Source organism: Symphalangus syndactylus, chromosome 5 (assembly GCF_028878055.3).
Source record: "Symphalangus syndactylus isolate Jambi chromosome 5, NHGRI_mSymSyn1-v2.1_pri, whole genome shotgun sequence".
NCBI lineage: Eukaryota > Metazoa > Chordata > Mammalia > Primates > Hylobatidae > Symphalangus > Symphalangus syndactylus.
Window position 1 is genome coordinate 118,386,718 of NC_072427.2, and position 14,599 is coordinate 118,401,316.

The window sequence follows — 14,599 nt, forward strand, 5'->3', positions numbered from 1 at the left end:
AAAACTTACCTTATTTAATTTCTGGTTCCATAATAATTTTTTAAATCATTCCAGTTAATTACCTTCTCAGTATCATCATCAAGAGAGTCCACATGAGTTCACATATTTACTTGGCTTTGTCATCTAAAGCCTACTTTTATACCATCATTTGAAAGCAATTCAAAATACATTTTTCCTTCATTGTCAAAATTTCATTAATGGACAAGAAGGAAATAAGTCAAACAACATTAAATAATAGGTCATTTGTTTCCCGTGTATTTGGCAAGGGTTTGTGAAGCTGTATTTCACGCATTGAAAATTAAGAATGCAATAACATTTTTCTCTAAAAGACTTCTAGGTAGTCCTTGGAAAGGGTTTTCTCTTTTCACCTCAAATTTACCAAAGTCTTTCAATAGTATTGAAAAAAGAATAGCCTTTTCTTGTCAATGAAATGAATCGTCTGAAGTTCAACAGAATGTCCTGGAAAGGCATTGGTTATTTTTACTTATATGGGAATATAATACATGCCACAGGTATTCAGGGGTTTTACTTAAGTTGTTTTCAAGTAGATAAAAAAAAAATCACCTAAGTTGTACCAGACGTCCATTTCTCCACTCAAGGTCCTCACTTCTACAATTGTTTGTCCCAGAAAATCATCTGACTCCTTTTTGAAATGTTGCTTGACTCTGGATTTAATATCATCATCTTCATCCCATACTCTGACTTTGATTCGATCTGTGGAGTTATGACACTCACTGAAAATAAATGTGGATAAGTTAACAACCATTGAAAACTGCTCTAAATTGCATCTGATGTTAGTACTTTATTTTCTATCTATTCTAGAAAGGCATAATATACTACATAATAAATGAGATAACCCATTTCATCTACCCATGGGATGTTGCGGGCACATAATGCAAATATACTGAAGAAAAGTTAAATAATGTTAATAAGGGAAAATCGAATCCCATTCCATCCTATTTCCTTTAACTGATTTAGATATAATCAAATATGGGTAAGAAATCTTTGCTTGTGATATTTTCACTTATGCCATATTTCCTATTGACGATAGTTATCTTGATAAAAATATCCATGCTTGGAAAATTCTTCACCATAAAAATAAAGCTAATTTTATTGCAATGGGTGTTGAGAATGTGGACTTCACAGACTACAAAATGACAATAATAGTTTTCTGAAGGACTTGAAAAACTAAAAATCCCAGTAAGCACATAAGATATTATTAAATCAAGTAGAATTAGAGAAAAATCCTTCTGATTTAAAGAACAAACTGTGCATTCCAGTCCATCGTTAATTTCCAGGTTTCCTTCACCCTCTTTTGTTGAGGCAAGCTACTCAGTATTGCGTACACATATCATGGTCTTTTCTGACACTGTGAATTTTGTATACACTCTTCCCTAGGCTTCTTTGCCTGTTAACCAATCAATCTTTAGGAATCAGCAAGTTAACTGATGTACATCACTTTTCCTACAACTTATTGAACCATTTAGTTGCGATCAACTCTGTGCTCTCTGTGTATCCTGTACATGATTTCCTCTAGCACAAGTGCTTTATCTCAGGGTTCATGGACGAGTTCTGAGCATTCTTGAACTTGGATTAAAATACATATATTATATATATATATATACACACACACACACATATAAGGATAATATACATATTATATATGCATTATCTATATAATCTATATAGATAGATATAGATATCTCTCTATATAATCTATATATCATCTATAATTAATATGGATATATGTATAAAACATATTTTATACATATATATGTATTATAAAACATGTTTTATACATATATATGTATAAAATACATATATAGAGAGGAAGAGATCTTTATATTTTCAATTATGAATATAGACAACAAACCACAACAGCATTTTTGTCATCAATACAACCACAGATACTTCTTATATATAACAGTATAAGTGTTATGAACCATAAAATATTATTTGTGCCTATCATTAAACTAAAACTATGTTTCAATATAAATGATTTAATTCTATGAATTTTATTTTTTTTATGAAAAAGTACATATTGAAAAGACATCCATGGTTTTCACTAGACTTCCCAACAGGTTCATGGTGCGAAAAGTATTTGAGAATTCCTGACAGTATAATGTCTCTTTCATTAACTTATAAGGCAAAATAATATAGCACATACAAGAATAATATTTGAATCTGATGGGCCTATATGAAATTGTAGCACCACTGTTTCTACTTAACATAGGAGTTTTCAACACGCAGCATTTTACTCATTTCTGGGACATTTTTGGTTTTCACGAACATTCAAGGACATTACTGGCATTCAGTGGAATAGGCTAGAGATCTAGATACCACACCATGTAAATCACACTGGTGATTTAAAATGACCCCTCAGGCATTAAGGAAATTGTTTAACTCATTGATAATTATCTTAGCTCAGGATGTAATTCTTTTAGGTAGAAACACCATGTCTTTTGCATGGTTTGCTAGTCACTGAAATGTCCTGGAAAGGAACTAGTATGTCAATCACTAATCAAAGAAGGTTTTGTTGTTGCTGTTAAGAACTTCACCAAGGCTTGCTTTCCATTTTGAAAAATTATATCACCCATGTCAAAACTACGCAAAGTATTTGAACTATAATATTTGAACTATAGTATCTATAGTATTTCTATCAGTGTGCATTTGAAATGGTCACATTCATGTTAATTTTATCAACAGTGAAAGCCTGTGTCTACTATGTATTCTAGGTTTGTTGTATCCAAGCCCTTACACGTTAAAATACATATTAGAATACTTTTAGTTCTCCTTCATTTTAAGTTGGAACATTATACTGATTTTTCAAATTATATCTATAGATAGGCTAAGTCACACATTACTTTGTTTCAGCATAAAATGGGTCATTATGAATTATTTTACATAAAAATGATTCATTGGGTCTGACAGGGTTGAGAATTACTATGTCTACCTAACTTAACTTCTATAAATCTCAGTTACTTTACCTATAAATAACATGGGGTAATAACACTTGTCTTAGAAAATGCTTGTGGGAAATGGTAGATAATACCTTATAGCAGTTAGCACAGTGCCAGGCAATGTTTGATCCATATTAGCTATAATATGCCATTATTCCGTAAGTTCCACATGTTCTTTTTGAAGTTAGAGCCTATGTTTAATATATGTATTATTGACAGTTTCTGGCACGTATCTTTCAAAAAATATTCACTAAAGTCTGTAAAGTTTCACCAAAATAAAATCCCTTTTACATTTGAAGAAAAAATAATTTTGTCATTCTTAGAAATATATTCATAAAAATATCTAAGTTTGAAGTATTTTATTAGTAAAATGTGGTAGAAATTGTGGGGAGAAAGGAAGAATTAATCCATGACACTGTGTCTGGAGCAGCTAACCAAGCCTACTGTCAACCATGGAGGGCAGTCAGAATAGTAACAGCACAGCTGCCTCCCGTTGACTCAGAATTCCCAAGATAACTGTATGAACCCACACCTGAAATTATTGTAGCAAGCATATTTGGATGATAACCTCTTTGGTAATTTGCCCAAAATTTATATTAAAAGTGGCTAACATTTTAAGTTCTTTGCTATCAAAAAGAAGAAAAGTCTAAGTAGAAACAAAGACACAACTACTAGTTTATTTATTTCATTCTTATCTTAGAAAAAGATAGAAAGGCATTTTAGAGTAGCAAAAGATACAGCTATCGTCTTAAACTTAACTCTCAATACATTGCAAACGCAGAAAGATGTCTTTTTTTTGTCACTTTTTGATAAATAAATTATCAGAGTTTATGTAAGCCCTGGAAGACAGAGTTCTAGTGCATTTTTTACCCACAAATAGCAGGCACAATAAAAAGCAAGCTCTAGATAATAAAGATTGGTAAACATTTCTAGAATCTATTCCTTCACAAGAAAAAATATTCATCTCATTTTGAGGCAAATTTTTTTGAGATTCTAGTTTTTGCTATAAAAGCAAGGTAAAAATTTATTAAGTGGTTAAATATGCATACAAATAGCAATCCATACAAAATAGTAGTAACGATATGAGCAAACATACATACATATGCATGTGTCTTTCTACATAATACATATATATGATATAGAAAAAGGAGGGAGAGACAATATTATCTTTCTTTCCAAATTTCTGTTCAAAATAAATGTGATACCAATAGATGAAGGACAAATATAAATGACCAATGATGTTCTTTGTATAAGTGTACTTGCAATTTGTCTTGGGAGTTTGAGTCTCTCTGCATTTCTGGTTGACTGTTTTTTTTCATTTTTTTAATTAAATGAACTTTTTATTTTAGAATAATTTTAGATTTACAGAAGAGTTGCAACGATAGCACAGAGCCTTTCTCTAGGCCCTGAATCCTAATTATTTCTTATTAACCTGTCACATTACTAATATTTGTCGCAACTCACATTTGTTCTACTTTTCTTCCCCGTAAAGACTGGCCAGCTCTTACAATTTTTCTCTTCCAAACAGCTTTTTTTGAGGAATATTAAGTTGGCCATTATGTTTCATATTTAAACTGTCAGAAACTTACAGTTTTACTTCACAGAGCAAAGGTTAAGAGTGAGGCTGTTGTTTCAAATGCTGACGATTACCTAAGGGTGTTGTGATGGGTTTGAAACTGGAGATTCAGTTTATGATTCTGTGGTGGAGAAGCATCACGTATGGATGCCCAGCCTCTCGAACATTCTGCTTTCATTTTGACTAGATCCCTCCTTGTGTTGCTCATCTTCTGAAGACTGAAGTTAGATAACTCACACTCCTGGATTCCTTTGTAGCTATGTTCCAGGTATTTACCCTGCATTCAAGCAAGGTGTAAACTCAAAGTGATACAGTGTACGGTGTCTAAATCATGGGAACTGCTTTTTTTTTCCCCCCAACAGTGGATGCTATGTGGTACTGTGATACAGGGTTTCACAGTGCTATTTAGTCCCGAGAGGCAAAAGTATTGATCAATGTTTTCCCCAAAGAAATGTCACCACATAATTTGACCCAGTTCCCACACAGCAGCTTCAGAAGCTGGTACTTTAACCTCTACAATCATTCTTGAGTGACCTAGTAGTCTATAAATAATCTCTCTCAGCCTAAACCAACCAAAGTGGACTGCGTTGTTTGCAACTAAGAATACTCACTAACATAATTTTTAAAGCATGAAGGGAGTGGCAAGTAACAGTGTCCAAAAATATAGAACTGACTCTGTGGAGGAGACGCTGGCACAGAGAGTGAAGATTTAATCACCTCAGGCTAGAAAGCTGATACATTTTGATACGCAATTGCAAAACAGCTAGTCAAATCTTGCTCACTATACTTATAAACTTTGACCACCATGCCAGCTGAAGCTTTTTTATTAGTGGGAATGGTAGGAAATAAAATTCAGAATGTTGGCAAGTGATTATCAAATGTTTCCCCCTTTCAAAAATATACTACCATACACAGAGATACATTCAAACTGAATCTAGACAGTTTATAGGTAGAGATGCAAAGGAGAGCAGCCATGTTCAAAAAGGTTCACGTGCTAGTGTCCTGCAATGTAAATTGACTGAGAATAGCATAATTTGGAACTCTGCAGGGTTGAGAAAAGCCAGCTGATTCTGAACACAAAAAGGTACCTGTACAAGCAGAGGCTTCTAAGTGCAACTTCAGAAATAGATAAAATTGTTGCCCTGGGGCTTTTCCAGCACCATCCTTTAAGAGGTCTACGAGTCAAAATGAATGGCAGCTTAGTGGCAAAAACCAAATTAAAGGTGTTGCATTCTCACCCTGGCATATTATTTTTCAGGAACTGAGGCTGCAGCCATTAGGTTAAGGGAGATGAATTGATCAGAACAGAGGAGCCAAGAGCTAAGAGACAAATTTGTCCAGGCTTATGTGGTTACTTGCTCATAAAATTGTCTTAGAGCCCATCTCCTGGAAGCCTGGTAAATTTTCCTGGAAACAGTATTGCCCAAAAGTCACATATACATGCTGAGAAGCTAAAGAGATTGAGCAAAGAAGGTTTACCCATATGTAGACTCAAACTAGTAGAGGGAAATTGATAAACGAAATTCATCTAGAAAGTAGCAGGTCATACAAGATTGACTAACCCAGAAACTACTTCTGCTGCTAGGATCAGGAAGTCCTGAATATACCTGTCCAGCAGGACTCTATGGTTGCTACATACAAAGACTATGTATTTTCCATTTTCTCTCTTACTAAATCAGAAATTTTAAATTGCTGTTATCCTATTTTCTTTTCTCTCCACAATACATTGGGAGTGTTGGACAAAGATACATAGTGTCTAATTTGTGTCCCACGATCTACAAAGAACCAAACCTGAAGCTCGTAAAGAGACTACAGAAAGATCCTGGACTTCAAACTAAATGCAGTAACTGAATATAATTTTTAGATTACCTACATTGAAAGGGAGAGAATGAATTCATTTCATTTAAAGTGAACATACAGGTAGAAAAGTCATATATACATGCTGAGAAGCTAAAGAGGTTGTTGGTGGCAGAAGCTGTAAGTACACTCATACAACAACATTTCAAACCATTCCGCTCCTTCCCTTTTTTAGTTTTATGCAATTTCCCAACCTCTCCTGCAACTAGAGATGGACATTAGACAAACTTCTTTCAAAGAGATATGAGCAATAGTCTTCTGATGCTGTCTCCTCTTTTTTCTCCCTTTACTACCCTGAAACATGGATGTAGAACAGCCTTCACTAAAAATGTTAAAATAGGAAGATAAAATAAGCTTTGTTCTTTGAAGGGATAATTGAGTTACCATACTTATATCTGAACTTCTTGTGGAATGAAATAAATGAATCTCTTCTTTGGTAAAGCTGTGGCTTGATATGAGATTAATGCAATTCTGATTGGATCAAGTGGGAAAAGAATAAAAAACAATAAGTCCATTTTGTTTGATTATATCTGAGATAAATTTAAATAAGTTTAAGAACTCTTATTAGTTTTTATACTTGCTGTGTTCTATGGTATTCCTTAGCTATTTAAAATGTGTTTCACAAACCATGACTTTTATGAAAATATACAGGTTTGCATTTTAGCTGGGAAATGGTAGGCTCTTTTAGTAAACAACTTGACAGCAAGAGAAATATCCTTACATACAAGAGGAAAAAAATCTATCTTGTGTAATAGAGGGAGAATGCATAGTCTCACTAATCTTACTCTACTAAACCATTTATGAACTGAATAATTTGTTAACCAAAATTCCAGGTTTAGGGTTTACCAGTTTGTGAATTTGGCTTTTCTTTTATCAACAGAAATTAAGAATTTTTACTGCACAAACTTGATAAATAAAGTACTGCTACAGCCACGTTATTCGTTTTGCAGTTTTCCTTTAATTAAAAATAATTCTCTTCTTAAAGAGTGATTCATATTTCTAATTTTAAATGTTTTCATTGTTAAAGAGAGAGCTGGTTTTGTTTCCATGGGAATAAGGTCTTTTATTCCATTCAAAATTAAAGAAAAATATGTTCCTTTTCTGGCCTCAGTATTATTGTATGTGTGTCTGTGTTTTGTTTTGATTTTAGCTTCTAATTTACAGGTGCTGTATCTCTGCAGAGCCAATCACTTATTTGGCCAATTTTCTTTTGGCAGCCATCAAAATGACTAATTTCCTTATAATTGCTTATTCCACCCTTGCAAGTATTTTCAGATACAGAGTCTCCTAGATATGGTCCAAATAGATATTTCCTATCATTAAAGCAAAATTTTTTTTGGCCAAGTTATCAGAGTTTAACCCATCATGAGATGGATCGCTCTACCTAGAGAAATGCTCATGGCTTTCATAAAGTCAATAAAGCCTGATTGCCTGACTTCAATGGAAAAAACAAGTTCCTGCTCAAGTAACCATCTCGGAATACAACAACATTGCTGAAGTAGTATATTAGAAGAGAGTTGTTAAATATTGAAAACTGCACTTATAGTTGGGCTAGATCTAATGAAGCAACTAAAATATACCTCACACTGCAACTATACCAGAAAAATGTCAGTAGTAAGTGCTGTCACCATTAGAAATCATGTTTGTTAAGAATATCTAAAATTTCTAGCTACATATTTTAATTGTAAAAAGATCCAGCTTTTATTAAAAGATATACTGATAAAAGAAATAATGGGCCAGGCATAGTGGCTTACGCCTGTAATCCTAGCACTCTGGGGGGCTGAAGTGGACAGATCACTTGAGGTCAGGAGTTTGAGACCAGCCTGGCCAAAATGGTGAAACCCTGTCTCTACTTAGAATACAAAACAAATTAGCCTGGCATGGTGGCGGACACCTGCAACTCCAGCTACTCAGGAAGCTAAGGCAGGAGAATCGCTTGAACTGGGGAGGCAGAGGTTGCATTGAACTGAGATCACGTCACTGCACTCCAGCCTGGGTGACAGAACGAGACTCTGTCTTAAAAAAATAAATAAATAAAATAAATAACTACTGAATATACATGATTAATAAATATATACATATATAAAAATATATATTCATTAAAATAAGCTGTAAGCATATAAATCAAAATATCAAAATATAGTTGATAGAATTTGTGAAAATGTTATTTTATTATTTATATTTTTTCTGCTACAATAAAAAATGTAGTTTGAAATATCTTCTAGTAATTATGAATGATCTCATTCCAACTCAGCCTGGAAGGCAGGGCACCAGTTGAGAAAATCATCAGCAGAAACTGCCTGCCAGAGCCATGCTGAGGCAAAGCAGCCGCAGCAGCCTTTCAAACAGTAATTAAATTCTCTAGTTACAGCTTAATTCCTTAAACTCTGACCCAGCAAATGGAAATACTATAAGACACTCAACTTTCACATTTCCTGTTAGTGATTGATCATGAATTATGTAACCCACTTCTATTGCAATATCGGTGTCTCACTTGTTATTGCATGCATGAAGATCCCTAACACTATTATCTTCAAATTCTATTATAGTAGATGGACAAACTCTAAGTTCAAAACACAGTGATGATGCAGAGAAACTTTTCTCACCTACATTTAACAGGAGCAATTTAGTTACCGGAGTTTTAAAAAAAAAAGAGGCCGGGCGCGGTGGCTCACGCTTGTAATCCCAGCACTTTGGGAGGCCGAAGCGGGCGGATCACGAGGTCAGGAGATCGAGACCACGGTGAAACCCCGTCTCTACTAAAAATACAAAAAAAATTAGCCGGGCGTGGTGGTGGGCGCCTGTAGTCCCAGCTACTCGGAGAGGCTGTGGCAGGAGAATGGCGTGAACCCGGGAGGCGGAGCTTGCAGTGAGCTGAGATCGCGCCGCTGCACTCCAGCCTGGGGGATAGAGCGAGACTCCGTCTCAAAAAAAAAAAAAAAAAAAAAAAGAGTCCTCAACACTTTAAATTCTCTCATAGTTTTTCTTTGTAGTATTAAGGCACTGTAAATCCATTTTAGAAGTCAATAACATAGGAGACGATGAAAATAAGAACGAGAAAGGAATTATATTATTAGCATGACTTTTGGAAAAGGAAAAGAGGAGTTCATGCACGGGCTTTTAAGGGTTGACTGAAGAAAGCACTTATGTTTTAATAGATCATAGAAACAAAGAGCAAAATATAACCTTATAAACTACATTAATTTCCCTGAACCACCTTCTAGAACCCACAATTAGATTATAAATCTTTCAAAGTCTTGTATTATATGTTTATATCTAATAATTTCTCCACAGATAATGTTGCAGAATAAAGTTGTTTTAACAGCTGTTTTGATAACTATTAAATAACATTAAAACAGTTGAATAATAACAGTAAATGAATACTAAGCTTTTAAAATACTACCAAAATTATAATGTAAAATACAATTATTAATAATATTAAAATAATAAACATAAAAAACTCGTTTAGGAAAATACCCCGTGTTCATTTTGCTACGAAAAGAGAGACCACTTAAGAAGAGAGACATCAGCAAACAGGCAGATCAAATTGTTCTCTCAAGAAATTAGAAGTGTGTGTGTATGTGTGTGTGTGCACACGTGTGCACATGTGCTCGTGGTGACTTCTATTCATCATTTCTTTGGTTCACCTTGTATTTTCCCAGCTCAAACCCTGTATTCATGTTTTTCCTAGTTAAGGATGTCTTTTCCCTACTCCTCTGGTTAACACTTACCTGTCTTTCAAAACCCACATAAAGAGTCATCCCTGTGTGAAAGTGTCCTGGGAGCTTTCTGTTTGTTCCAAGCTCTAGTGCCTGCAGCAAGTAGGTATTCAAAATTGTTTGCATAATAAATAAGAGAAACATCACAGGTCGGAGTAATTATACTCTTCCTTTTTATTCCTCATGAGATATTACAAATATACTTGTTCGAATTAGTGGCATAATTATTGAAGCTGAAATTAAACTATTTGTTTGAAGAAACAAGGTCCACTTTGGATGTATGTTTGATATTTATTTAATATTTTAATAAGGAAATTATGTTCCCAAATCTGACTTTCATTTAAGTGGTGATATGTGTTCTTTCTAAAAACTTACCTGTCCATAGAACAAAGAGCTATACATCAATAATCTCTAAAGTCATTGGTTGTAAGGAGGAACAAAAGAGCATAGAACTGTAAAGGGACTGGAACAGTGTCTGTTGCTGTTGTTTGTGGTTTTCTTATTCTAGCTATAATATTCCAAGATCTGTGATTCACAGTATTAGTTACACATTTTTTGTATTTCACTTTCAAGGACAATGTGAAACCAAAGAAATGTGAACCAAAGAAATGGTGAACCAAAGAAATGGTGAATAGAAATCACCACCAGTACATGGGCACACGTGCACACACACACACACACACACACACACTTCTAATTTCTTGAGAGAACAATTTGATCTGCCTGTTCGTTGATATCTCTCTTCTTAAGTGGTCTCTCTTTTCGTAGCAAAATGAACTTAACAAGAAAAAAATAAAAAATAAAAATGAGAGTTCACTTTTGGTTCCACCATTTGTTGACTATTGTATTACTTAATCTCTTTGCCTTGGTTTTGTCTTCTGTTTAATGGTGATAATAATAATGATACCTACCTCATAATACTGTTGTAAGAATTAAATGAATTAATGTGTATATGTGTATCACTTAGTATAGCACTTTGGAGTGTATAGATACATAGACAATACTTGTAAGTATCTTTGGAATGAATGCATGCATTCTTCTCAACTTCATATTTGACTGAGAGTTGGCGGTTTCAATTTCTCCCACTGTTGCATTCTGTAAATTACCAGAAAACTATAAAAGCAGTTAAGGAATAGAAGAGCTAACAGGCAAATGACCAGCACACCACATGCCAAACCCACACAGAAAATGCCATGAAAAGATACACACAACTACATACTTAGCTTTCAGTATATCTTTGGTTCTCTCTCTCAGTCCTTTCAGTATTTCTTTGTCCTTCTCTGAAAGATCTTAGCATTTGTGTCTTGATAATAAACCATAAACACAAAGCATTTTTCTGGAGTGTATGATCCAACTTTCTTATTTCAGAAAAGGAAACCTCTGTATAAAGACTAATAAACATTTTGCACTAGTAACAATGAGTGAATTGGAAAGAAAATTGTGGATATAAAAGTTTTGGAAAAATAATAGCACTTTATAAACTATTATAATTGTTTTTAATGTTTATATAGTCACTCTGTATAAGTATATGGATAATTTAAAGACTTTTAAAAATATTGAGTGTTGACCGGGCATGGTGGCTTATTCCTGTAATCCCAACACTTTGGGAGGCTGAGGCAGGCATATCACTTGAGGTCAGGAGTTTGAAACCAGCCTGGCCAACATGGCAAATTCTCGTCTCTACTAAACATACAAAAATTCCCCGTGCATCGTGGCATGTGCCTGTAATCTCAGTTACTCAGGAGGCTGAGGCAGGAAAATCTCTTTAGCCCAGGAGGCAGAGGTTCCCATGAGCAGAGATTGCACCACTGCACTCCAGCCTGGGCGACAGAGCGAGACTCTGTCTCAATTTTTTTTAAAGTATATATATATATATGTTTATATATGTATGTATACATATGTTTATATATGTATATATGTATGTATATAAACATATGCTTTTATATGTATATGTATGTATATACATACATATATGTTTATATATGTGTATATGTATGTATATAAACATATATGTTTATATATGTTTATATATGTATATGTATGTATATAAACATATATTTATATATGTATATGCATGTATATACATACATTTGTTTATATATACATATATGTTTATATATGTTTATACATATATGTATACATATATATGGAGAGAGAGCGCACGAGAGAGACAATGTGTTTTTCAGAAAGATGGAACTCTCCTCTATCAATTTCCATCTGCAATGAGCACAGTTCTTATTGTGATAGCTGTATCCAGTTCATTACTTGACTCACTGAATGTTATTGTCAACATTTTAATAGAAAGTTATTATTTAGTATCAGTATTTGCCTTTAAAAACTTTGATATATTGTTATCAAAGTAGATACATGTATCTACTTTGAATTGTGACAGATATGGGATTGTATTGTACATATCATTTACCCCTTTAACTTAACACATTGGGTACATCCTGACACATCATTCTTTTTAATAAGTATATTGTATTTCATCATATTACTGTGTCCTAATTTATTTAACCATTCTCCTATGTACAATAAATAGACATTTAAATAGTTTCTATTTGTTTACTGTTACAAAAAATACTACACAGAACCACAGAACCCCTTGTATGTATATGTTTATAAGCTTGTGAAAATGTGTTAGTCAAATTATTAAAAGTAGCTTTGCTAGATTTAAAAGTGTGCATATTATATGCATATCTGTATACACACACACATTGCTAAAATATATCCAGAGACATGTATGTGCTTACCCTTCTATCTGCTTCTCTATACTCTCATTAATACTAAGAATTTTTACTGTTTAATATTTGCTGATGAGATCATTGAAAACCTATCTTTTTATATTATATTGACTTTTAGGGAGCACATCCATCCTACAGTAAACAAAATACATGCATAAATATTAATGCAATACTTTTCTTTTTTCCTTACCAGCCTATCTGAACAGAAAAAAATTCTAATGTAAAGCTTCACATTCCCATATCTAAAAGACCTCTAAAGAGATGATAAATATTTCTTGCCAGAGAAAAAGGGTTAAACAAAATAAATAGCCAGAGTTTATTTCTGGCAAGAAAACAGGATCAGTCAGCATTCATTTCTGTAGACACCCGGCATCCTTTCTCTTAACTATTCCCCCCACCTTCCTTGCTAGAAAAGAAGAGCTGCCATTCTTTCAAGAAACTTTGAGGCAATGATGGAAATGCCAGTAACAAGTGGCAGTTCCATCAGTTTCCCAAACAGACTTTATCTGAACACCAAACTTGAATCAGGAGAGGCAATCACAAAAATAAACACTGTCAACATCCCTCTCATTCCAAACATGAACAATACAACAGCACAGTACAGGCTTATACAAAGAAGATTGTACTAATCACCACGGAACTGCTGGAGAAATGTTAGGAAATCTCACATTCCAATTAACTTTTCCACTTAAGTCTAAGCTTCAACCAATTATCTCAAATGGAGCAAATGTTCTGAAGAATTCACAAATAGTAATGTTGGTTATACCTTAGTCCTCTCTGGGCTGTTTTTGCTAGATGTGAAAAATGCAAAGAGACTGAATTTTTGAAAATGCCAAGTCACTGCACAAATACCACAAAACACTTGGCAACACCTATCATATTTTGGCACTGGTACTCATCTGTCTGCAGTATTGCCTTTTATCATTCAGATGCAAACTTAGGTGCCATAAGAACTAAAGTTGAATAAATATGTTTATGAACAGCTGAATGAAAATTTACCAGACAACTGTTTGAATGTATTTAATATTTCCAAAAGTTTGTGTAATAAAACATAAAACAACCCAATTTGATCAAATATAAGCATAGCTTATATTTTAAAAAGTATAACAAATACTGTGCTCTAGATGATAAAGAGGTAAGACTGATGATTCACATAGAAATCGTTCTAATGAAAGCGATTACTTTAGGTTGAACCATATAATATTTCCATTTTTGTAGGTCAAAAGGGTCAAATGTCAAGAATTTCACATGGCTCGATTGTGTAATGACCAGTTCTGCATGATGAAGTCTTGACTGTGTCCTAACTGAAAATCCATTATGTACTTTGCAAGTATAAGAAAGTCTGTTATATTAAAAAAAAATAACTAGTGCATTCGCAAAACCTAGTCTGATTATTAGTCAAGATACTGAAGAGATGAGTGTCGGGGAGATGGACAGAAGAACGGTATTGTACAGCTTAACAACAAGGTTGAGGAAGCCCTGGAGATCATCAAGATATACTAAATTTGATTCATTTGAGAACAGCATTGATCATAGAGGGGATCATTTAGACATTAGTGAATGCTTTTCCAGAAATTCAGCCACACAGGGAACTTCCCAATTCCTCTCTCGCCAGATAGGGGATTAATCTTGTCTACTCAAAGAAATCTAAAGCTTTCAAGCTCACTTGAGAATATTAACCTGACATATGACTCTAAAGTAGGGAGCAGTAAAGAAACTTCTGGCTGTTAAGAATTTTCTTGG

At 33.8% G+C, this 14,599-nt stretch overlaps 1 protein-coding gene across 2 annotated transcripts in view; it reads right to left on the minus strand.

The window, feature by feature from the left end:
- UNC13C (unc-13 homolog C) overlaps positions 1–14,599 on the minus strand; it is a 663,443-nt gene that overhangs the window by 341,482 nt on the left and 307,362 nt on the right. For both annotated transcript variants that reach the window (XM_055279200.2, XM_055279199.2), the window contains one exon: positions 565–734. In XM_055279200.2, the coding sequence (XP_055135175.2) occupies positions 565–734 (170 nt within the window). The remainder of the gene's footprint in view (positions 1–564; positions 735–14,599) is intronic.